This window comes from Oncorhynchus masou, chromosome 15 (genome assembly GCF_036934945.1).
Source record: "Oncorhynchus masou masou isolate Uvic2021 chromosome 15, UVic_Omas_1.1, whole genome shotgun sequence".
Lineage (NCBI taxonomy): Eukaryota > Metazoa > Chordata > Actinopteri > Salmoniformes > Salmonidae > Oncorhynchus > Oncorhynchus masou.
Genome location: NC_088226.1, coordinates 10054808 through 10080562, shown reverse-complemented (window position 1 = coordinate 10080562; position 25755 = coordinate 10054808). Strand labels below are relative to the sequence as shown.

General features: G+C 45.4%; 1 protein-coding gene across 8 annotated transcripts in view; it reads left to right on the top strand.

Annotated features, from left to right (window-relative positions):
* Nucleotides 1–21886, top strand: part of LOC135555571 (myocardin-related transcription factor A-like) — a 47050-nt gene extending 25164 nt beyond the window's left edge. For 5 of the 8 annotated variants that reach the window (XM_064988112.1, XM_064988111.1, XM_064988115.1 and 2 more), the window contains 14 exons: nucleotides 10770–10825; nucleotides 10975–11050; nucleotides 11271–11486; nucleotides 15214–15491; nucleotides 15631–15884; nucleotides 16035–16200; nucleotides 16301–16753; nucleotides 16870–17700; nucleotides 17846–18055; nucleotides 18162–18278; nucleotides 18639–18788; nucleotides 18895–18984; nucleotides 19134–19191; nucleotides 19294–21886. In XM_064988112.1, the coding sequence (XP_064844184.1) occupies nucleotides 10770–10825; nucleotides 10975–11050; nucleotides 11271–11486; nucleotides 15214–15491; nucleotides 15631–15884; nucleotides 16035–16200; nucleotides 16301–16753; nucleotides 16870–17700; nucleotides 17846–18055; nucleotides 18162–18278; nucleotides 18639–18788; nucleotides 18895–18984; nucleotides 19134–19191; nucleotides 19294–19886 (3548 nt within the window). In that variant the 3' untranslated portion in view covers nucleotides 19887–21886. Of the gene's footprint in view, nucleotides 1–3347; nucleotides 3409–10769; nucleotides 10826–10974; nucleotides 11051–11270; nucleotides 11487–15213; nucleotides 15492–15630; nucleotides 15885–16034; nucleotides 16201–16300; nucleotides 16754–16869; nucleotides 17701–17845; nucleotides 18056–18161; nucleotides 18279–18638; nucleotides 18789–18894; nucleotides 18985–19133; nucleotides 19192–19293 lie in introns of all 8 variants that reach the window. The other 3 variants (XM_064988118.1, XM_064988119.1, XM_064988113.1) reach the window with 2 other exon arrangements.
* The last annotated feature ends 3869 nt before the right edge of the window (nucleotides 21887–25755 follow it).

The window sequence follows — 25755 nt, the reverse complement described above, 5'->3', positions numbered from 1 at the left end:
TGCAAGGAAAATATTGGATATCGGTATCGGCCAAAAAAGAAACATCCTCTTACTGTCAACTGAGTTTATTTCCAGCAAACTTAACATGAAAATATTTGTATGAACATAATATTCAACAACTGAGACATATATTGAAAGAGTTTCACAGACATATGACTAACAGAAATGGAATAATGTGTCCCTGAACAAAGGGGGGGTCAAAATCAAAAGTAACATTCGGTATCTGTTGTGGCCACCAGCTGCATTACATACTGCAGTGCATCTCCTCCTCGTGGACTGCACCAGGTTTGCCAGTTCTTGCTGTGAGATGTTACCCCACTCTTCCACCAAGGTACCTGCCAGTTCCCGGACATTTCTGGGGGGAATGGCCCTAGCCCTCATCCTCGGATCCAACAGGTCCCAGATGTGCTCAATGGGATTGAGATCCAAGCTCTTCGCTGGCCATGGCAGAACACTGACATTCCTGTCTTGCAGGAAATCACGCACAGAATGAGCAGTATGGCTGGTGGCATTGTCATGCCGGAGGGTCATGTCAGGATGAGCCTGCAGGAAGGGTACCACATGAGGGAGGAGGATATCTTCCCTGTAACGCACAACGTTGAGATTGCCTGCAATGACAACAAGCTCAGTCTGATGATGCTATGACACACCGCCCCAGGCCATAAAGGACCCTCCACCTCGATCCCGCTCCAGAGTACAGGCCTCAGTGTAACGCTCATTCCTTCGAAGATAAGCGCGAATCCAACCATCACCCCTGGTGAGACAAAACCGCGACTCATCAGAGAAGAGCAATTTTTTGGCAGTCCTGTCTGGTCCAGCGACGGTGGGTTTGTGCCCATAGGTGACGTTGTTGCCGGTGATGTCTGGTGAGGACCTGCCTTACAACAGGTCTACAAGCCCTCAGTTCAGCCTCTCTCAGCCTATTGCGGACAGTCTGATCGCTGATGGATTGTGCATTCCTGGTGTAACTCGGTAGTTGTTGTTGCCATCCTGTACCTGTCCCACAGGTGTGATGTTCGGATGTACAGATCCTGTGCAGGTGTTGTTACATGTGGTCTGCCACTGTGAGGACAATCAGCTGTCTATCCCGGCTCCCTGTAGCGCTGTTTTAGGCATCTCAAAGTATTGACATTGCAATTTATTGCCCTGGCCACATCTGCAGTCATCATGCATCCTTGCAGCATGCCTAAGGTACGTTCATGCAGATGAGCAGAGACCCTGGGCATCTTTCTTTTGGTGTTTTTGAGTCCGTAGAAAGGCCTCTTTAGTGTCCTACATTTTCATAACTGTGACCTTAATTGCCTACAGTTGAAGTCAGAAGTTTACATACACCTTAGCCAAATATATTTAAACTTACTTTTTCACAATTCCTGACATTTAATCCGAGTAAAAATTCCCTGTCTTAGGTCAGTTAGGATCACCACTTTATTTTAAAAATGTCAAATGTCAGAATAATAGTAGAGAGAATTATTTATTTCAGCTTTTATTTATTTTTATCACATTCCAGGTGGGTCAGAAGTTTACATACACTCAATTAGTATTTGGTAGCATTGCCTTTTAAAATGGTTTAACTTCTTATGGTTGCCATCCCGTTAACGGGATAATTGTCATCAACAACCGCTGAATTGCATAGCGCCACATTCAAATAATATTACTAAAAATATTTATATTCATGAAATCACAAGTGCAATATAGCAAAACACAGCTTAGCCTTTTGTTAATCCACCTGTCGTGTCAGATTTTGAAAATATGCTTTACAGCGAAAGCAATCCAAGCGTTTGTGTAAGTTTATCAAATGCTCGACCAAACATTATGTATACCTAGCATCAAGTAGCTTGGTCACGAAAATCAGAAAAGCAATCAAATTAATCATTTACCTTTGATGATCTTTGGATGTTTTCACTCACGAGACTCCCAGTTACACAATAAATGTTCCTTTTGTTCCATAAAGATTATTTTTATATCCAAAATACCTCCGTTTGTTTGGCGCGTTATGTTCAGAAATCCACAGGAAAGAGCGGTCACGACAACTCAGACAAATTCCAAATTGTATCCGTAATGTCCACAGAAACATGTCAAACGTTTTTTTATAATCAATCCTCAGGTTGTTTTTAAAATATGTTATCGATAATATATCAACCGCAACTGTCTTTTTCAGTCGGAGAGAGAAAGGCAATGGCTGCCCAAACTCTGTTACGCATACAAAACGCTGCTGGCACCCGGCTATAAAATGACGCGATGTTATCTTTCTCGCTCATTTTTTCAGAATAAAAGCCTGAAACTATGTCTAAAGACTGTTGATACCTTGAGGAACGATAGGAAAAGGAATCTGGTTGATATCCCTTTAAATGGAGCAAAGGCAGGCTATTGAACATGGAGTTTTCAAAATAGAAGCCACTTCCTGGTTTGATTTTCCTCAGGGTTTCGCCTGCAATATCAGTTCTATTATACTCACAGACAATATTTTGACAGTTTTTAAAACTTTAGAGTGTTTTCTATCCAATACTAATAATAATATGCATATATTAGCAACTGAGACTGAGGAGCAGGCCATTTAGTTTGGGCAACTTATTCATCCAAGCTACTCAATACTGCCCCCCCGCCATAAGAGGTTAACTTGGGTCAAATGTTTTGGGTGGCTTTCCACAAGCTTCCCACAATAAGTTGGGTGAATTTTGTCCCATTCCTTCTGACAGAGTTTGTTTAAGTGAGTCAGGTTTGTAGGCCTCCTTGCTCGCACAAGCTTTTTCAGTTCTGCCCACAAATGTTCTATGTGATTGAGGTCAGGGCTTTGTGATGGCCACTCCAATACTTTGACTTTGTTGTTCTTAAGCCATTTTTGCCAAAAACTTTGGAAGTATGCTTGGGGTCATTGTCCATTTGGAAGACCCATTTGCGACCAAGCTTTAACTTCCAAGCTTTAAACTTTAACTGTCCACATAATTTTCCATCCTCGAGTGCCATCTATTTTGTGAAGTGCACCAGTCCCTCCTGCCGCAAAGCACCCCCACAACATGATGCTGCCACCCCCGTCCTTCACGGTTGGGACGGTGTTTTTCGGCTTGCAAGCCTCCCCCTTTTTCCTCCAACATAACGATGGTCATTATGGCCAAACAGTTCTATTTTTGTTTCTCCAAAAAGTACGATCTTTGTCCCCATGTGCAGTTGCAAACCATAGTTTGGCTTTTTTATGACTGTTTTGGAGCAGTAGCTTCTTCTTTGCTGAGCGGACTTTCAGGTTATGTCGATATAGTACTCGTTTTACTGTGGATATAGATACTTTTGTACCCGTTTCTTCCAGCATCTTCACAAGGTCCTTTGCTGCTGTTCTGGGATTTTTTTCTTAGGTCTTGGCTGATTTCTTTTGATTTTCCTACGATGTCAAGCGAAGAGGCACTGAGTTTGAAGGTAGGCCTTGAAATACATCTACAGGTACACCTCCAATTGACTCAAATGATGTCAATTTGCCTATCAGAAACTTCTAAAGCCATGATGTCATTTTCTGGAATTTTCCAAGCTGTTTAAAGACAGTTGACTTGTATTTAAGTGTATTTAAACTTCTGACCCACTGGAATTGAGATACAGTGAAATAATCGGTCTGTAAACAGTTGTTGGAAAAATGACTTGTCATGCACAAAGCAGATGTCCTAACTGACTTGCCAAAACTATAGTTTGTTTTCAAGAAATCTGTGGCGTAGTTGAAAAACGAGTTTTATTGACTCCAACCTAAGTGTATGTAAACTTCCGAATTCAACTGTATATACAAAAGTATGTGCATCGTTCCTGACAGGTGTATAGAATCGAGCATAAACAGCTATACAAACATTGGCAGTAGAATGGCCTTACTGAAGAGCGACCAGTGACCTTCAACGTGGCACCGTCATAGGATGTCACCATTCCAACAAGTCAGTTCTTCAAAGTTCTTCCCTGCTTGCCCTAATGCCAACTGTAACGTTTGGTGGAGGAGGAATAATGTTCTTGGGGCTGTTTTTCATTGTTTGGGCTAGGCCCCTTAGTTGCAGTGAAGAGAAATCTTAACAATACAACATACAATGACATTCGAGATTATTCTGTGCTTCCAACTTTTTGGCAACAGTTTGGGGAAGACCCTTTCCTGTTTCAGCATGACAATGTCCCGGTGCATAAAGCGATGTCCATAAATAAATGGTTTGTCGAGATCAGTGTGGAAGAACTTGACTGGCCTGCACAGAGCCCCTGACCTCAACCCCATCAAACACCTTTGGGATGGATTGGAATGGTGACCTCACTAATGCTCTTGTGGCAGAATGGAAGCAAGTCCCCGCAGCAATGTTCCAACATCTAGTGGAAAACCTTCCCAGAAGAGTGGAGGCTATTTTCAGAGCAAAGGGGGGACCAACTCCATATTAATGCCCATTATTTTGGAATGAGATGTTTGACGAGCAGATGTGCAAATATACAGTGCATTCGGAAAGTATTCAGGCCCCTTGACTTTTTCCACATTTTGTTACGTTATAGCCTTTTTATAAAATGGATTAAAACAATTATTTCCCTCATCAATCTACACAACACCCCAATTTATTCTAAATTCAAATGGATATATCTAATTTACATAAGTATTCAGACTCTTTACTCAGTACTTATTTGAAGCACTTTTGGCAGTGATTACAGCCTCGGGTCTTCTTGGGTATGACGTTACACGCTTGGCACACCTGTATTTGGGGAGTTTCTCCCATTCTTCTTTGCAGAGCCTCTCAAGCTCAGTCAGGTTGGATGGGGAGCGTCACTGTACAGCTATTTTCAGGTCCAAAAAGTGCTGTAATTTCTAAACCGTTTTTATTATTTTTACTTTACCTTTATTTAACTAGGCATGTCATTTAAGAACAAATTCTTATTTTCAATGACGACCTAGCAAAAATAAGAAAAGATGCTTCACTGTCCCAGTAATTACAGAGGGCACTGTATATACAGTACCAAAAATTAAGATCTGATCATTTGAACAAGACAGTAACCCCATGTGTCCAAAGGCTAAATATAGTACAATATCAAAACCTCATATTGTAGACAAATGCTTTGGCCGGTAAAAAATGTCCATCAGTAAGCTCAGAGAACAAGTGTACCAAAGGAAATGATACATTTCCGTTATGGACATGAATGGGTTCAATCTGATTGGGTTTATGAGTAATAAACCAGTTGCATACATGTTTTTCTTTTGGCATTTCATTCATTGAGGATGCACGATCCTCCTCAGTCAGGGTTTTGAACCGCCAATAGAACGCTTTCTCTCTTCACTTTCTGTGGAGATGGCAGAGAACAGTAGAGGATAGGAGAGGGTGTGAAGAGATGTGAAGAGAGGGATGGTGAAGAGATGTGAAGAGATGGCAGAGGATAGGAGAGGGTGTGAGGTGATGGCAGAGAATAGTATAGGAGAGGGGGTGAGGTGATGGCAGAGAACAGGAGAGGGTGTGAGGAGATGGCAAACAACGGTAGAGGATAGGAGAGGGTGTGAGGAGATGGCAGAGAATAGGAGAGGGTGTGAGGAGATGACAAACAACGGTAGAGGATAGGAGAGGGTGTGAGGAGATGGCAGAGGAGAGGAGATGGCAGAGAATAGGAGAGGGTATGAGGAGATGACAAACAACGGTAGAGGATAGGAGAGGGTGTGAGGAGATGGCAAACAACGGTAGAGGATAGGAGAGGGTGTGAGGAGATGGCAGAGAATAGGAGAGGGTGTGAGGAGATGACAAACAACGGTAGAGGATAGGAGAGGGTGTGAGGAGATGGCAGAGGAGAGGAGATGGCAGAGAATAGGAGAGGGTATGAGGAGATGACAAACAACGGTAGAGGATAGGAGAGGTTGTGAGGAGATGGCAGAGAATAGGAGAGGGTGCGAGGAGATGGCAGAGAATAGGAGAGGGTATGAGGAGATGGAAAACAACGGTAGAGGATAGGAGAGGGTGTGAGGAGAGGTTGTGAGGAGATTGCATAGAATAGGAGAGGGTGTGAGGAGATGGCAGAGATTAAGAGAGGGTGTGAGGAGATGGCAGAGAATAGGAGATGGCAGTGAACAGGAGAAGGTATGAGGAGATGGCAGAGAACAGGAGAGAAGAGGGTGTGTGGAGATGGCAGAGAACAGTAGAGGAGAGGGTGTGTGGAGATGGCAGAGAACAGAGGATAGTAGAGGGTGTGAGGAGATGGCAGAGGACAAGAGAGGGTGTGAGGAGATGGCAGAGAATAGGAGAGGGTGTGAGGAGATGGCAGAGAATAGGAGAGGGTGTGAGGAGATGGCAGAGAACAGTAGGGGAGAGGGTGTGTGGAGATGGCAGAGAACAGTAGGGGGGAGGGTGTGTGGAGATGGCAGAGAACAGTAGAGGATAGGAGAGGGTGTGAAGAGATGGCAGAGGATAGGAGAGGGTGTGAGGTGATGGCAGAGAATAGTATAGGAGAGGGGGTGAGGTGATGGCAGAGAACAGGAGAGGGTGTGAGGAGATGGCAAACAACGGTAGAGGATAGGAGAGGGTGTGAGGAGATGGCAGAGAATAGGAGAGGGTGTGAGGAGATGACAAACAACGGTAGAGGATAGGAGAGGGTGTGAGGAGATGGCAGAGGAGAGGAGATGGCAGAGAATAGGAGAGGGTATGAGGAGATGACAAACAACGGTAGAGGATAGGAGAGGGTGTGAGGAGATGGCAAACAACGGTAGAGGATAGGAGAGGGTGTGAGGAGATGGCAGAGAATAGGAGAGGGTGTGAGGAGATGACAAACAACGGTAGAGGATAGGAGAGGGTGTGAGGAGATGGCAGAGGAGAGGAGATGGCAGAGAATAGGAGAGGGTATGAGGAGATGACAAACAACGGTAGAGGATAGGAGAGGTTGTGAGGAGATGGCAGAGAATAGGAGAGGGTGCGAGGAGATGGCAGAGAATAGGAGAGGGTATGAGGAGATGGAAAACAACGGTAGAGGATAGGAGAGGGTGTGAGGAGAGGTTGTGAGGAGATTGCATAGAATAGGAGAGGGTGTGAGGAGATGGCAGAGATTAAGAGAGGGTGTGAGGAGATGGCAGAGAATAGGAGAGGGTGTGAGGAGATGGCAGAGAATAGAAGATGGTGTGAGGAGATGGCAGAGAATAGGAGATGGCAGTGAACAGTAGAGAATAGGGGATGGCAGTGAACAGTAGAGAATAGGAGATGGCAGTGAACAGTAGAGGAGAGGGTGTGAGGAGATGGCAGAGAATAGAAGAGGGTGTGAGGAGATGGCAGAGAATAGAAGAGGGTGTGAGGAGATGGCAGAGAATAGAAGAGGGTGTGAGGAGATGGCAGAGAATAGGAGATGGCAGTGAACAGTAGAGAATAGGATATGGCAGTGAACAGTAGAGAATAGGATATGGCAGTGAACAGTAGAGAATAGGAGATGGCAGTGAACAGTAGAGGAGAGGGTGTGAGGAGATGGCAGAGAATAGGAGAGGGAAAGAGTAGCAGTCACAGGAAAGGCATTGGTCTGCTAAACGACCACCTGACGACAGGTGAGTCATCATGTCTCCTGACTATTTCTTTCGCTATCCCTCGTCCTCTCGCTTCCCTCCTGAATACATATTTAACCTCTAGGTCTGAGTATCACTTCAAAATAGGTCCTCCTTGCTGGTACTGTCAGTGTGCAGACAGCCACTTCTCTTTCCTCTCATTCCCTCTTAGATTTTTGGTGTAGTGCACGTTGTATAGAATAGGGTGCCATTTGGGACACATTCTCTGTCTTATGCAATCCCAGGGTTGCACCACTCCATCCAATCAGAGAGCAGTGAGGAAGCAATGTTTTTGTTTGAACCACAGAAAAAGAGAAGAGCTAAATGAGTGTTAACTGTAGGGGCGATGCTCAGTCTCAGGCTCCTCTGATCACTGCTGACCGCAGGACTTGTTCAATCGGAGGCCTGCAACATTTTTACTCACCACCTCAGAGATACGTAACTACATGACCAGAAGTATGTGGACACCTGCTGTGCAGGCCAGTCAAGTTCTTCCACACCAATCTCGACAAACCATTTCTGTATGGAACTCTTTGTGCATGGGGGCATTGTCATGCTGAAACAGGAAAGGGCCTTCCCCAAACCATTGCCACAAAGTTGGAAGCACAGAATCGGCTACAATGTGACTGTATGCTATAGCGTTAAGATTTCACTTCACTGGAACTAAGGGTCCTAGCCCGAACCATGAAAAACATCCCCAGACCATTATTCCTCCTCCACCAAACGTTACAGTTGGCACTATGCATTGGGGCAGGTTGCGTTCTCCTGGCATCCACCAAATCCAGATTTGTCCATCGGACTGCCAGATGGTGAAGTGTGATTCATCACTCCAGAGAACGCATTTCCACTGCTCCAGAGTCCAGCTGACGCTTGTGACTGAAATAGTCCACTAATTTGAAGGAGTGTCCACATACTTTTGTATTAATAGTGTTCAGCCAATTGGCTCTTTGTCCAGACAAACATTAGCCTGAATATGCACTGTTGGGTGGATAACACAACATTCTAGGACATTGGCTAACAGTCATACGTTTGGCTAACAGTCATATGTTTTCTTACGCACATTGTTACGAGTGTATGAAAATGAATTACTAAGTCAAGATAATGGGATTTTCCATAGCGTATACGCTCTAACCTAGAAAGCAATGAAGCATATTCAGGACGCACACACTCATGTCTCTGTGGAGAGACATTTTGATTTTTGCAATTTAAAGCATTTGTCTAATTCAAGATAACAATGGAACGTATTGTCAAGCCTTCAATTACAGGAATCAAAATGACCTTTAAAATAGAATAGATACTTTATTGTCCATTTTGGACAGTTTAATGACGGTTGATTATTGTTTTATATGATTGACATGAGCTGTTTTTATTAGATGGCTGTTATAGCGAGTGAAATCACATACCGTGTATTGAATTAAATAACAATCATGACTGTTTCTCATGGTTGGAATCGTTAACAATATTTGCGCGACTGCATGCATGGTTAGCCGGCTGTGGTGTAAGGGTGTGTTTGTGTCACACTGTGTGAAACTGGGCTATAATAAGCAGACCTGGTGATAGCTTACCTTACATGTTATTTATATCCACTTTTAAGACATTGCGCGCTGCTACTAGTAGAACTGCAGAGAAGACGTGATCCACACACCACCATGCATGAAACACTCGTCCTCACGCTCACAGATGCACTTAGGTGACTCTCGTTATTCTGGATGCATAAATCCATCACGGTCCATGATGTTCGTAAGCTTAGCCACAGATATAGACCCAGTCAGTCCATTTAGGAGCGCAGGGGAGGACTGAGAAGGATTCTTTCCCCATGTGCATTTCTTCAGTGGCGAGTGGTCAGGATATGCAGTGTTTTGCTCAAGAGGCTAGATATATTTTTCGCAGTCATGTTGGTTGATTATTTGGTGGAGGAAGGTTCAGAAAACACTTTCAACAATGAATATCTAATTAACGAAGATTAGGGTGCTATGAGACCAACAGCAATTATTGTTTTATTATCTTTCATTAAATTCAATTAGAAGGTGTAATGAGGATCAATTTGTTCAGCCCATACATCTTGGTTACATAATGGGGTGTTGTGACTAGAAGGAAGGGGAGGAAGCCAGACAGGAAGTGAAAAAAGAGAGTGAAAGTGGGGTTCATGTACAGTTAGTTGCACAGACAAACACCCAGCATCAGACTAAACAGGTTCAACTCCACTATAAAAACACAACTCAGACTTCAACCAGATATAAATTACTCAGGATAACACCTAACTCTCAAAGGCCTCCTGACTTCAGATCCTGGAATGGCTCTTTGATGTTGTCAGCACAATGCCTCGATAATAAAGGGGGCTGTGCTTTTTACTGGTTGGCTCTCCTCTGTCTTTCTCACTTAAACAACCACAGCCCCTGAGAGCCACCCCCTTCCATTACAATAGTTGGATTTTCAAATCAACCTCCGAGGAAGAATAAACAAACGTTTGAGATGGCTGTAGCGTTGCAGGGCCGTTACATGTTATAACTGCTACGTAGCAGTCCCTCTTGTACCTTAACAGCAGGGCAGTGTGTCAGCAGCGAGGGGGTTGGAGGCCGGTGATGCGGGCGCTCACGCAGATAAATGGGGCTTTTGGCTCTGACCTCATCATCGCCCTCCCGGTCCTCTCTCCTCACTGACAGACAGGCGCGCTGTAACCGCACCGCCCGAGGCAGTCATGTACCCGTCCAGGAGGCTAGGGGGCACCCATCCGGTCAGAACACACACTGTGCATTGCAGGGAGGGAGGGAGAGGGGGGGGGGGGGGAGAGGGAGAGCTAATGTGTGACTGACAATCTAGCTAGCACTCTCTTTATCGCTGTCTCTTGTCTGCTCTGACTGCAGAAGCAGGTTACATGTCACTTCTCCCCACAGAAACAAGGTACTGCAGGTACCTATATGAAGGCTCAATAAACAATACATGCATTACTCTATAGACCGGGACGCAACATCTATTGGCTGGAGTAATTCTCAAACAGTGGAAAATCACATTCAGGGAGAACCCTTCGATGTCTCCATTCCATTCCCACCTTGTGACTATGCCAGACCATGAAAATGGAAACCTGCTATTTGACTCATGCAGGACTAGAGGCATACTGATATGCTATTGGTGTTGAGTACTCAAGTGTAAAATGTAAAGTACATTATGAAGTCATTGCCTGGTACAAGAGGACATAAGTTTCTAGACACTTGTTTTTTAAACATCAGCATGAACATACACTTTGCCGTGTTAATGTCTTCTCTCTCTCCAGCGCTGAAAAGTCCAGCTGCCTTCCACGAACAGAGACGAAGTTTAGAGCGAGCGCGGGTGAGTTTCTCTTCATACTCCTCTCACTCTTTGTGGTGTCTGTCAGATGAACACTTTTAAACTGACCCTCAACGGTGAACTGGTTAAAAAGTGAATCATTTCTCCCCTTCTCTCTTCCTCTTTTATCTTCCTCTTCTCCCCTCTCCCAGACTGAAGACTATTTAAAGAGGAAGATCCGAAGTCGGCCGGAGAGGTCGGAGCTGGTCAGGATGCACATTCTGGAGGGTGAGTTTCTCAGACAGCGCCCCCTCCCTGAGCCATAGGGTGCTGCAGCTGAGAAATGTAGGCTACAAAATAAATTCCCTCAATTGTTTGCTCTTCCATTCCATTAGCTGATATTGAGTGCCATAACTGGTAGCTGTGTGCTTGTACCTTCGTATCTGCATCATTACTTAAGCATTGATGTTGAAACTCACAGCTTTGATTTCCTGGTTCCCTGATAAAGAACACGTGCCTGATGGTTGTTGGCTGGCTAACCCGCTGTGTGCTGTGTGTTCAGAGACGTCGGTGGAACCCTCCCTCCAGGCCAAACAACTGCAGCTGAAGAGGGCCCGTCTGGCTGACGACCTCAACGACAAGATCTCCCACCGGCCCGGCCCCATGGAGCTCATTCACAAGAACATCCTGCCTGTACACAGCAGCATCAAACAGGCCATCATAGGTAACTAAAGCAGCAGTATCAAGCAGGCCATCATAGGTAACTAAAGCAGCAGCATCAAGCAGGCCATCATAGGTAACTAAAGCAAGCATCAAGCAGCCATCATAGGTAATCAAGCATCAGCAGACCATCATAGGTAACTAAAAAGCATCAAGCAGGCCATCATAGGTAATAAAGCAGCAGCAGACCATCATAGGTAACTAAAGCAGCAGCATCAAGCAGGCCATCATAGGTAATAGGCATAACAGGCCATCATAGGTAACTAAAGCAGCATCAAGCAGGCCATCATAGGTAACTAAAGCAGCAGCATCAAGCAGGCCATCATAGGTAACTAAAGCAGCAGCATCAAGCAGACTATCATAGGGAACTAAAGCAGCAGCAGTATCAAGCAGGCCATTATAGGTAACTAAAGCAGCATCAAACAGACCATCCTAGGTAACTAAAGCAGCAGCATCAAGCAGGCCATCATAGGTAACTAAAGCAGCAGCATCAAGCAGGCCATCATAGGTAACTAAAGCAGCAGTATCAAGCAGGCCATCATAGGTAACTAAAGCAGCAGCATCAAGCAGGCCATCATAGGTAACTAAAGTATCAAGCAGGCCATCATAGGTAACTAAAGCAGCAGCATCATCATAGGTAACTAAAGCAGCAGCATCAAGCAGGCCATCATAGGTAACTAAAGCAGCAGCATCAAGCAGGCCATCATAGGTAACTAAAGCAGCAGCATCAAGCAGGCCATCATAGGTAACTAAAGCAGCAGCATCAAGCAGACCATCATAGGTAACTAAAGCAGCAGCATCAAGCAGGCCATCAAAGGTAACTAAAGCAGCAGCATCAAGCAGGCCATCATAGGTAACTAAAGCAGCAGCATCAAGCAGGCCATCATAGGTAACTAAAGCAGCAGCATCAAGCAGGCCATCATAGGTAACTAAAGCAGCAGTATCAAGCAGGCCATCATAGGTAACTAAAGCAGCAGCATCAAGCAGGCCATCATAGGTAACTAAAGCAGCAGTATCAAGCAGGCCATCATAGGTAACTAAAGCAGCAGCATCAAGCAGGCCATCATAGGTAACTAAAGCAGCAGCATCAAGCAGGCCATCATAGGTAACTAAATCAGCAGCATCAAGCAGGCCATCATAGGTAACTAAAGCAGCAGTATCAAGCAGGTAAATTAGCTCTCATGATCACTACACTATTCTATCATTTCAACAGCATCAAACAGGTTATTGTAAGAAGTCCTCCATTCCACAAGCCCCATGTTTCCAATTGCCACAATTCACTAATTTGCTCACTCGTGTGACGTGAACATCTGCTGAATAAGCAAAAATAGTCCACCCAGTGAAACTCTATTTGAAGGTCATCAGGAACAGGTACTGAATAAAATCTCATATGAACTCTGCTCACTTCGGACCCAGTCACACGTCATTAATACTGTGCATCTGTGTCTGTCTCAGTGTGTGTGTATGTACAGTGCATTCGGAAATTATTCAGACCCCTTGACATTTTGTTACGATACAGCTAAAATGGATTCAATAGTTTGTTTTTTATGCTGCCACCACCATGCTTCACCTTAAGGATGGTGCCAGGTTACTTCCAAACATGACACTTGACATTCAGGCCAAAGAGTTCAATCTTGGTTTCATCAGACCAGAGAACCTTGTTTTTCATGGTCTGAGAGTCTTTAGGTACCGTTTGGCAAACTCCAAGCGGGCTGTCATGTGCCCTTTACTGAGGAGTGGCTTCCGTCTGGCCCCTCTACCATAAAGGCCTGATTGGTGGAGTGCTGCAGAGATGGTTGTCCTTCTGGAAAATTATCCCATCTCTACAGAGGAACTCTGGTCACCTCCCTGACCAAGGCCCTTCTCCTCCGATTGCTTTGTTTGGCTGGGCAGCCAGCTCTATGAAGAGTCTTGGTGATTCTTAACTTCTTCCATTTAAGAATGATGGAGGCCACTGTGTTTTTAGGGACTAGAAATATTTTGGTACCCTTCCCCAGATCTGTGAATCGACACAATCCTGTCTCTGAGCTCTACGGACAATTCATTCGACCTCATGCCTTGGTTTTTGCTCTGACATGCACTGTCAACTGTGGGACCTTATATAGACAGGTGTGGGCCTTTCCAAATCATGCCCAATCAATTGAATGTACCACAGGTGGACTCCAATCAAGTTGTAGAAACATCTCAATGATGATCAATGGAAACAGGATGCACCTGAGCTCAATTTTGATTCTCATAGCAAAGAGTCTGAATACTTATGTAACAAGGTATTTCTGTTTTAAGTTTAATACATTTGCAAGCATTTCTAAAAACCTGTTTTCACTTTGTCATTATCGGGTGTTGTGAGTAAGTTGATGAGATTTTAGAATAAGTCTGTATTGTAACAAAATGTGGAAAAGTCAAGCGTCTGAGTGCTTCTCGAATACACTGTGAATGCACTGTGAATGCACTGTGAATACACTGTATGTGTGTTAAACGTGAGAACCTCTGCTTGTCCCTCCTGGCCATCTCCTCTTCCAGCCAAAATAAGCATATTGATGTTCAAGTTGGCGTTCTCCCACCATGCCCATCTAGAAGGGCCTTGTCTGCCTTCAGATGCTTCAAAGCTGCTGCCAAGCATGGAGATATCATTCTTAACCGTAGATATGCATTTACACACATACTGTAAATGCATGACTTTCTGATGAACAGGGGCCAACCTCCACACTGCGGGCCCTTCATGGGTGCACATTTGTGTTAATCATACTAATGTTTGTTCGCATTTGTGCATTCACGGTTCACAGAAACATGTTGATTTCAATTTCACACATCACTATAAAATGTGAGAGTGTCCGTTTGTGTGTGGGTGTGTGGCTGTGTTTGTGCACGCATCAAGACATGACTTGGCACAGTTGGTTGGATTAAATGTAAAGGAAATGCATTGCCACACCAGAGATCACGTAACAGGTATTCTCTACTGTGCTGTTAAACCGTGAGATAAATGAGATGATGGAAAGTAGATTGATTGCTGTGAAGATGAACGTGAACATGTCTGCGAGTCAGGTTCCAGCATGGTTCAATCTCAGGGGATTGCCCTGGCAGTTGGTGGTTCTTAATAACAACAATCAAATTACAGGCAGTCATATCCACACAGAGAACAGGGACATGACCTCAACCTGTGCTGCTTTCCACACTCTCAGCCACACAAACACACACACACACGGTGGTGCAAAGAGGAAGCCATCACATGATTGGTTCAGAAAGAGAATGAATCAAACCCCATATTGGTTATTCATCATCTCCCACTGATGGGAAATTAATAGCCAACGGTGCTCGCTGAGCGCTCCAACTGCCTGCCTGCCGTTAGTAAATAAAAGATCCATAATAGTCTTTGTCAAAGGCATGGGGATGTACCAGCCATATACAATGTGATGATAAAGCCCCGGGCCCAGCAGGCCTCCACCTCCTCCTGCTTCCACTGCAGGAACCTCTGTTGATGCTGACTGACTGATTAACTGACTGACTGGCTGCTGAGAGGAATGATGGCACGGCTAATGTTGACACAAAGGCTTCTTTTTACATGGCTCTCTCACACTGCATCACAACAACGATGACAAGGCAGATTGTTGCTTTGTACGAACTGTCACTGGTGGCTCATTATTCTACTTTAACTATTTATCTCCCTCTTTTCCCCCTCTTCTCTCCTTTCACTCTTTTGTTCTTTCTTCTTCATCCCTCTTTCTCTCCCTCAGAGACAGACTTCCCCAAGGTTGCTGGGGAGATATCCTCCTTTGATGAGGACAGTAGTGATACTCTCTCTCCTGAGCAGCCCATTGGTCAGGAGTCTCCGCTGGGCCACGGCCCTCTGCCCTCTCCCCCTGACGTCCTAGCTTGCAACAGCACCCCCACACAGTTTCTCACTCAGGTTCCTCCGCCACCCCCTCCTCTTTCTCCCTTCCATGGGCCCTGCCAACCAGTGAAGTTGAGCAATGGGACAGCAGTTCTGAGAACCGGCCCTGCACTGATCAAGGTTAGTGGCAGCTGTCACGGCTAATTCTGAGTATTGTACCGAAGCCCATTGTATTATTAGTTTATCATTACTTCTGTTGTTAACAGTAGACTAGTCCAGTGTTTAATCCACCACGTCTCAATGATTCTTCCCCCTGCAGTCCCAGCCAAAGCCCACCTCAGAGCGCCCCCCTCAGCGATCCAAGAAGCCCAAGGACAACAAGCCCAAGGTGAGGAAGCTGAAGTACCACCAGTACATCCCCCCGGACCAGAAGGCCGACCACGAGCCGCCCCCTCAGCTGGACTCCACCTACGCCAAGATCCTCCACCAGCAGCAGCTCTTCCTCCAGCTGCAGATCCTCAACCAGCAGCAGCAACACTACAACTACCACACCATCCTTCCTGCACCACCCAAGTGAGTGAGTGAGTGAGTGAGTGAGTGAGTGAGTGAGTGAGTGAGTGAGTGTGTGTGTGTTTGCGCGTGTGTGTATACAACTGCTTCACATAGCCATCAACTCCAGCCTGTATCCTATCATCGTTTTGACTCATGTTTTTTTTTCTCCAGACCACTAACAGATCAACCACCTCCCACCAATGGCCCCTCTCCTTCTCCGGCCGTGCCCGCCCCCTCGACATCCTCCTCCAGTCAAAGTGCACCAAGCCGGCAGAATGTCACACATGTAGGAGGGGTCACACTAGGTTGTTTGCCTCCTAACCTGGACGACCTGAAGGTCAGTAAAAGCCGTTGCATTTATCAAGAGTTGACTATGTTGAAAAAATCAACTGTGTGTCTAAACATTTCACATTCTGACACCTTCTTTTGTCCTCCAGGTGGCTGAACTGAAGCATGAGCTCAAACTGCGGAGCTTGCCTGTATCAGGCACCAAGAATGACCTCATCGAGCGGTTGAGGAACTACCAGGCTCAGCAGGACAGTCGTGGTGGTGGTAGTGCAACAACTACAACAGCAGGGGGTGCCACAGGGTCTGGGGCCGGAGCGCCCAAAACCAACCACCCAACACAACAACAACAAAAACAACTACTACTACTACAACAACAGCAACTTTCCCAACACCAGGCCCTGTCCTCTGTGGTCCACCAATCAGGAGAAGCAGGTGTGGTAACCTTGGCAACCTTCCCGTTCATGACCACTGCTCCACAGCAGATCATGCACTTTGGCAGCACTAGCTCCTCCCCGCCAGTCTCTCCTGCCCCCTCGGACCGCTCGCTAGCTGGGATGAGCCCAGACGAGACGAGCTGTAATGGAGACTCATTTGGGGAGATGGTAGGTCTCTTTCTTCATCAGCTGTGTCCTTGCTTTTAAAAAAATATGTTTTTATAGTGCCCAGATATCCGGTTTTATAGTTTGAATCTTGAGACTACTTTTCTCTTTCCAAATAGGTAAGCTCTCCACTCACCCAGCTAAGCCTCCATCCCTCCCCCCAGCACCTTGGCACTATCAAAGAGGAGTTGAGCGGCTCGGCCCCAACAGCCTGCCAGTTCCCCATGGCTGCTCTGCAGAAACGCTTGCAAGTAGCACCCCCGTTTGTGAACAAGGACCAGATGCTGCAGGAGAAGGACAAGCAGATTGAGGCGCTGACGTGCATGCTAAGACAGAAACAGCGGCTGGTGGAGACCCTGCGCGTCCAGCTGGAACAGGGCAAGAGAGGGGGCCGGGACGCCCCCCCAGAACCCCTGGGCCTTGTCAGGGTGAAGGAAGAGCCCCCAGACATCCCCAGCATCCCCTCCACATTTTGCCCCATTGCCCGCTCCCCGACTCCTTCCCAGTGCCACATGGAGGTCACCATCAAGCAGGAGGTCGGAGATGTGGAAGAGGCCGTGGAGCCGTCCTTGGAAGCCCCACCTCAGCAGGTGCAGCTGGAGCAGATCCAGGCGCAGCAGCGGTCGCAGCTCGAGCAGCTGAAGCTACAGCAGATGCAGCAGATCAACGCGCTGCAGCTGGCACAGCAGCAGGCCTTGCAGCAGCTGCTCCTCCAGCAGAATCTGCAGAAACACCGCTCACAGCAGAGGAAGAAGAAGTCCCACAAGCAACAGCTCAAGCAGCAACAGCAGCAGCAACAGCTACTGTCCCAACAACAACAGCAGATACAATCAAAGAACCAACAGCTATTACAGTCAAAGCATCAACAACAGCAGATATTGCAGGCACAACAACAACAACAGCAGATATTGCAGGCACAACAACAACAGCAGCAGCTGAAGTCACAACAGGTCAGTGGCAGTCAAAACAGCTCAACGGTTTGTCACAACAAGAGCTGCAGACAGTGACAGCAAAACAAATGTGATCCCAGTCAAAATAGTCAGTGTGTCACCTTGTGTGTGTCGCTCACTGACTAATGCCTTTGGTCTCTTCCAGGTGTCTCAGATGTTCCTCAATCAGCAGTCGCGCTCCACCACTTCCTTCCCCTTGGATCTCCTCAAGACACACTCCACACCTACCCTGGTGACAGACAGCAACGGCAACCATTTCCTCATCGCACTGACCAATCACTGTGCCGAGAGCCAAGGGAGTGAAACGCCACAAGGCACTCCACAGGGCAAAGCATCCAATCGCATCATACTGCAGGTAAACATTTAAATCCCTCTTTCACTCAAACCTAATATTTTTGTTTAGGGACTCCTTGTGCTGCTTACTTTTCTTCTCACGCTTTTTCTCTCCTTGGTTTAACCAGAGACTGCAGTCAACTCCCACCAAGCTGCCCAGCCAATCCCCTCTTCAGTTGTCCAGCAGTGACACCCAATCAAAACCAAAAACTCAACCAGGCCTCGTGAAACAGCCAACCAGAAAGGTCAGTGAAAGGTTCCAAAAGCCTGATTTGTAGGATGTCCGTTGAACAGCGGTCAATGGAGCTTCAATTATGGTGGTGACTGGCTTGTTGCTAATGTCCCATTAAGTGAGAGAGTCATTTAGAATTGCCTCGGTGAATCCAATAATCGCCTGTGTTTATGTGAATTAATGATGTAAACCCTGTAATACACGGACAGCATCCTTTATGTAAGAGCTGATAACTAAGGCAATGTAATAGTGATTATTATTCTGGTAATTACTGTAATGATATACCTCATCTTTGTGATTTATGTTTTAAAGAATGAATCTTTCAGCTCATTTGCATCTCAGCTAATTAAGATTTATCTCCCATTTTGCTTAGGGACAGAAGGCGGGGCTGCAGGTGTCAACCAATCACTCCCCAGGGGTCGAGCTCTCCTTCTCTGCCCCACCCAATCTCCAGCCTTTCTTCCCCAATGATGACTCCTCCCCATCTGAAAAAGACGCCTCCCCCTCTCCTCCAGCTCAAACGGTAATTGTGAACTTGTTAAAACTTGTACTGTAGTTGCGGTTCTTTAAAGGGACAAGTTAATAGTATACATATTTAAGACATGAGAACATTGTTCTATTTCCATCAGGAGGATTTGAGTCCAGGTCTTGACCATGAACCCCTGTTCAGCCCTCCTTCTCCCAAACAGACGCCCTCCCCTAACCCACCGGATGACAAGGTAACCCACGCCACCTGGCTGCCTTTCTGTTTCTATGTTTGTGTCTCAGAGGTCTCATTATGGACAACCATGCCAAGGCTCTTCTGTGTTCATCTCTCAACTCAGTGGCTGTGTCAGGACTTACTATTCTCCCTGTGTCTTGCTCCCAGGATAATGGATCCACCCAGCATATGGACGACCTCTTCGACATCCTGATTCAGACAGGAGGTGAGTGTTGAATGCCGATAGAGAAGGAGAGCTCCTCCTGGTTTCCTGATTCAATATTTGTCTCCTACTGGTTGACATTTCTTCTCTCTCCTCCTCTCCCAGAAATCTCAGCCACCTTCAAACCAGCACCCGACCCTTCCCTGGCGCGATTGCGCCCCAATACCCCTTCCCCTTCCCGCTCTCAGGCCCCCTCCCCTCTCCAGCTTCAACTCCACTTCTCGCCCCCCACCCCTCCCGAACCCGAGACCCCCAAGCCGAGCCCAGGGGAAGAGGAGCTGCAGGCGCCGGCCACCATTGACCAGGACGTAAGCAACACCGGAAGTGGACGTCTGGAGGACTTCCTGGAGAGCACCACGGGCAAACCCCTCCTGGGAGTGGAGCCTGGCGGGCCCCTGACCCTGATTGATGACCTTCACAGTCAAATGCTGAGCACCCCCAGCATCCTGGACCACACATCCTCGCCCATGGACACCTATGAGCTGTCGGGCTACACGGCCAACCCCCCTGGCCTGGACTTCGAAGACCATGCCCTGGACAGCATGGATTGGCTGGATATCACCATGGGAGGGGCGAGCAACGAGATTGCAGGGCTCGCCCCACTGGGTCCCCTGGGCCCCCACACTCCCCCCAGCGTCTTCTCAGCAGACTTTCTGGACAGTTCAGACCTGCAGCTCCACTGGGACTCCTGCTTATAGCCCTGGACAGTCTTAGTGTCATCCACACGGATAGATGCTGATGTTACGTTGTCCAACTCTTTCTCTCTTTTCTCAACGTACGGTACAACAACTCAACTCATGGGCTCTACTGCACTCTGAACTCAGTCCCTCTTACTGAATAACACTTTGATAGATTTCTTATGTATACCCATATGTTCTATAAGGCAGGCCCTCTTACACACGTAGCTTATACAGTAATACCTTTGTTAACAAACCCGGTGGACCGTAGTTGATGATGCTCCTTCATCTGAGCCAGTCAGCAGCTTACCGTAGCCACCCATCTAGACTATTGTCTACGTTTATTATTGCCCTTAGTAGTATTAGGATGGTAATAGTGTGGGGATATTGTAACAATGTTGAACCAGTAATGTGAGAACAAGACGATAATCACATCTGTCTAGCAGCTTTAGGGTAAAAAAAAACACAACCTACTTATTTTCATGAGAACTTTAGAGGAGATGATCAGGGAAGCCAAGGTGACGAAGAATCAAATAGCTGTTTGTTAGCATGAATGCATGCAGGTGTCAGACCGTGGCTCCAGTGTAGCAGTCTGGTGACCGCAGTTCTGACTGAGTTGGAGAACTGCAGGAGGAGCCTGGTACAGAGGAGAGACACACAGACAGTGATATTTGACTATAATGTATTTTTGCCCATAATATGGGGTGTATTTTGGAATATATTTGAAAATGCCAGGAAACATGGTTCCATGTTTTAGAACACGTGGTCTTACTCTCTTAGCTTTAATGATATTGCTCCCGAACATTATGACAGACGTGATAGGATTTGATATATTTGATAAAAAATGAGAACCTGCTTTTCTTAACAGAGGTATTGCTGCTACGTAGTGTACTTGATCTCCCTTGGACATAGGTTCATTTTCATAGATGCGCAGAACCATATGTCAGCCAGTACTGTAGCTAAAGTAAGTTAGGGTTAAGCGATTGCAAAGATGGAAATGTTTGTTTCATTTGAACCTATACAAGCAATTAAGTATGCGGAGTATGCGGTTTCGTGTATACTGTAGTGTATACTCCATCAATTATACTGATGCCTACTGAACCAGGAGCTGCGTTGGTGAATCACGAATGCTGTGTTATTATTTTGGGTGCCCCTTAACATCACGATTGTATTATTATTAATATGTACTGTATCAGTACCTTTGCCAAACAATTTTTTGATAAAGTCCTCCCTATAAATTCTTGCTGTGATATACCAATTTAGACACTGAAAATGTATTATAATGCACAGTTCTTTTTTTTGACTTGACTCTATTTTAGGCAATGGAGCACTACGAAGTACATGGTTTACTGTGACAAATTCAACGGTGTGAACTCTGTATCCAGAGTTAGAAAACCCTTTTTTATTTATTGTTATTTTTACCTTTATTTAACTAGGCGAGTCAGTTAAGAATAAATTCTTATTTACAATGACGGCCTACCCCGGCCAAACCAGGACGACGCTGGGCCAATTATGTGCCGCCCTATGGGACTCCCAATCACGGCCGGATGTGATACAGCCTGCATTTGCACGGTCTCAGACTCGCAATCATGCAACACTGCACACACACGTGCACATGCTCAATTTTGAGCATCGCTTGCTTGTTTGAATGTATTATCCTTTTCATGGTTTGTTGCATATCACCACAAACATGCATTCAATATATGCTTCTCTCTCACTTCTCCTGTGTGTGTGTTTGTGGTGGGGGCGGACAGGCAGTTTCTGTCCAGTATATCCTCCTCTTTGACTTTGCCCTCATGGTGGCCTGACTGGTGCAATGCCATGGTAGATGGATTGTAGACCAGTCAGCCCCGGTCTGCTGTATTAGGTATTCTGAAATGCTCCATTTTAAGTTGTCAAAACTTGAGGGATTTGGGGATTGCTCGGGGGAGGGAAACTGGTTGGGCTTCTTCATGATTTGGACATTTTATTATGTATTTTCTTTTTTTTAGAAGAGTAATTGATTAAATTCAATTTGATAACTTGTGGTTTGCAACATGGATGTTTGGGGGACACAGCATGGAATGAGGTTTGGAGATTAACATTTTGAAAAAGCGGATACTGTGAAGTAATCATTTAGCACCAGAATCCCCGTAGAGCACGTTTCTCCAACTGGCGGCCCTTGTCCCGAATTTGGCCAGTGGGTGATTTTATTTGGCCCCCCAAATTTTCTGAGCAAAACAAAATACAATATATAATTGTTTTATTGTTGGACATAAAAGACTAAAAACACGAGCAAATCGGCTTCAAGTTATTTTAATTTTGGAAGTCAGTCCCGTAGAATCTGTGCATAAGAGATATGAAATGATTACATCTGTTTTGTCAATAATTTGTAAATATGTTCAAGCCCCCTGACCTTCTGCTCAAGAGAAAATTGGTCTGCAGCTGAATCTAGTTGCTGATCCCTGCCCTAGAATGACCAAACTACTGTATTACAACTTCTGTATTACAACTGGCCAATAGATATAGACCCTGCTTTGCAACTGCCCACTTTCATGTGTCTTTCACTTTCCACTTTTTGTTGTTGTCTGTGTTTCATCAGGTATACTGATGAGGAGAAACACAAAGGTGTATATACAATTGGTATAGGTTTTCCACATGTTATGTAGATCACATGTATCATCTTTGTATTCATTGTTTTATTTCATGCTTTCTCAAAAACCTTTACAGGACTCAGTCACAGCAGCCACTGTCCTCTTCCCTTACCTCGTCAATGAAGATCCAAGGGGCTTCTGGACGCTTGTCAAAACTGACTGGACGCTTGTCTAAACTTTTTAAGGAACCATTTAAAGGATTCTTTGAAAGCTCTCTAGTTCTCCTCTAGCCCCTCCCATATTGTCCCTTTCATTTAATTAACCAATCTGGAACCCCAAATCATTTCCCAGCCAATTAGCAAAGTTAATCTGTTTTTAAGCTTTTATTTTCTCAGTGAAGTGTCCCGTCTTTCCAGTTCCTCTTGCTACTTTATTCCTGACTGTAATTGAAGCTGAAACAATAGTGTGCAGGACTCTGAGTATTGAGTAAGGTATTTTATTTCTGCCAACTAATTGAAAATGTCACTCGAGACCCCCCGCCACCCCATCCACCCACATCATGCCCCCTCCCATCCCACTTAAGTCATTCCGGATGCATCCAATCGCAATGAATTCCTCTGCATTTAATTAATTTTCTGCTCTGAAATAGTCCATCAGATTTTATGGGCTGTCCAACCCCACCCACTACTCCATCACAGATCACCCCTCTTAAATCATACATATTGATTAGGGTCACTATTGTTTTATGAAGTGGTGGGGGTACCTACCTGCCATTGTTGGGGGATTGAAGCAATCTCTCTCGGGAATTATTTTGACAAATGACAATCTGTCATCTGTTTGACATTATTGGGGTTAAAAGAGTCCTGTAGAGCTGCAAATTGAGTTGATTGACGGAGGTACAGTACATACTTGGAAGGGAACCAAATGCTTTTTTCTTTCCTGCGTTACCTCTTCTGGCCACCAGGGTGTGATGTGACCTTCAAATAAAGGGTGCCTGAGAATAGCAGTGCAGGGGGACTATGCAGCTCTTCGGGAGTGCTCGAATTTAATTGAGTTTATGAAACGGTGAATGGGAAGATCGATGGAGCCCATCCATCTAATATACTGAGGTCGCTGTCGATGCCCCTCTGCAGATAGACAGGGTGTCCAGCCATCCACAGACCATTACAGGACCACCGCGCCACTCGGAGCACGGCGCCTGTATATGTCAGTTGTTTGACCCATGTCTGCTCTTATCTATTTCTCTTCGTCCTCCATGTTTTCCATCCACACACTTCCCTCTCTCTCCCTTTTCTTAAGCCTGTCGTTGCAGCCTGGGACCTCCCTGCCTGTGCACTGACAGCTGCTGTGTGCAGACACTGAGCCAATGAGTTTGATGGAGCTGTCGCTGGATTGCACTGTGTGTGTGTGTGTGTGTGTGTGTGTGTGTGTGTGCGTGTGTGCGTGCGTGCGTGCGTGCGTGCGTGCGAGAGAGCATGTGTCGAGAGGGAGGTTTGAAAGACTCAATATCCTCCGACTGCAGTCCAATCGCCCCTTACTGTTGTGCCAAACTGTTGCCTGTCTCAAACCCCCTATTCTGCTCCCTCCCCTCAGGCCCAGCCACCCCTCAAGGCCCCCCATTCTTGCCGCACAGTTAACAATCAATCAGCAGTATTACAATCACAATGCTGGTTCCTCATGTGGTAGGCTTATCTCTCTCTTCGTCAGCTCTCTCTGGTTTTGCTGTCGCTCTTGTCTCTGTTTCTTTTAATCTAGTGCTGTCTGTCTTTCTCTGTCTCTCTCATGTTCAATTCCTTCAGTTCTGCTTCCGTCTTTCCTTCTGGAAACAATCTCCTTTTTCCCCCACTTCCATTCGTCCTGCTCCTTCTTTCAGTGTCCCGTCCTGTCTTATTCTTGCTCTCTTTCCTTTCCTCTCCCATAGCTTTATGATTTATTCATTTCCTTCATTATTGACTGCAGTCCCTTTTGTGTTCATGGTCTCCCTTATCTACACAGCCTGGTCTCACAGACTAGGGGTAACATAGTAAATGTAAAGCCTGGAGACTGAAATTAGTATGAATTGTTGCGTTTGGTATGTTTGCATAAGGCAAGAAACAAAAGGAGGAAGGGTGGATGGGTGGGATAATGAGACCGTCTAGCAACCCAAAGGTTACGTGTTCGATTCTCATCATGGACAACTTTAGAATTTTAGCTCATTTGAAACTACTTACTACTTTTGAGATACTTTGCAAGTATTTAGCATGTTAGCGAACCCTTCCCCTAACCTTAACCCTTTAACCTAACTCCTAACCCTATCCCAGACTATTTGCATTGCCCCCCCCCTTTACGCTGCTGCTATTCTCTGTTTATTATCTATGCATAGTCACTTTAACTCTACCTACATGTACATATTACCTCAATTACCCTGACGAGGCGGTGCCTCCGCCCATTGACTCTGTACCAGTACCCTTTGTATAAAGCCTCGCTATTGTTATTTTACTGCTGCTGTTTAATTATTTACTTTTATTTCCTGTTTTTTTACTTATCTATTTTTTACTGAACACATTTTTTTCTTAACTGCATTGTTGTTTAAGGGCTTGTAAGTAAGCATTTCACTGTAAGGTCTATACGTGTTGTATTCGGCGCATGTGACATATCAAATTTGATTTGAACCCCTAGCCTAGCGAACTTTAGCTAGCTAGCTAGCTAACGTTAGCCACAACAAATTGGAATCAAATCAAAGTTTTATTTGTCACGTGCATCGACTACAACAGGTGTAGACTTTACAGTGAAATGCTTACTTACAGGCTCTAACCAATAGTGCAAAAAAGGTATTAGGTGAACAATAGGTAAGTAAAGAAATAAAACAACAGTAAAAAGACAGGCTGTATACAGTAGCGAGGCTATAAAAGTAGCAAAGCTACATACAGACACTGGTTATTCGGGCTGATTTGTTATTTTACTGCTGCTCTTTAATTATTTACTTTTATTTCGTATTTTTAACTTATCTATTTTTTACTTAACACATTTTTCTTAACTGCATTGTTGTTTAAGGGCTTGTAAGTAAGCATTTCACTGTAAGGTCTATATGTGTTGTATTCGGCACATATGACAAATCAAATTTGATTTGAACCCCTAGCCAAGCGAAATAAAACAACACTAAAAAGACAGGCTATATACAGTAGCAAGGCTATAAAAGTAGCGAGGCTACATACAGACACCGGTTAGTCAGGCTGATTGAGGTAGTATGTACATGTAGATATGGTTAAAGTGACTATGCATGTAGGATGAACAGAGAGTAGCAGTAGCGTAAAAGAGGGTGTGGTGGGTGGCGGGAC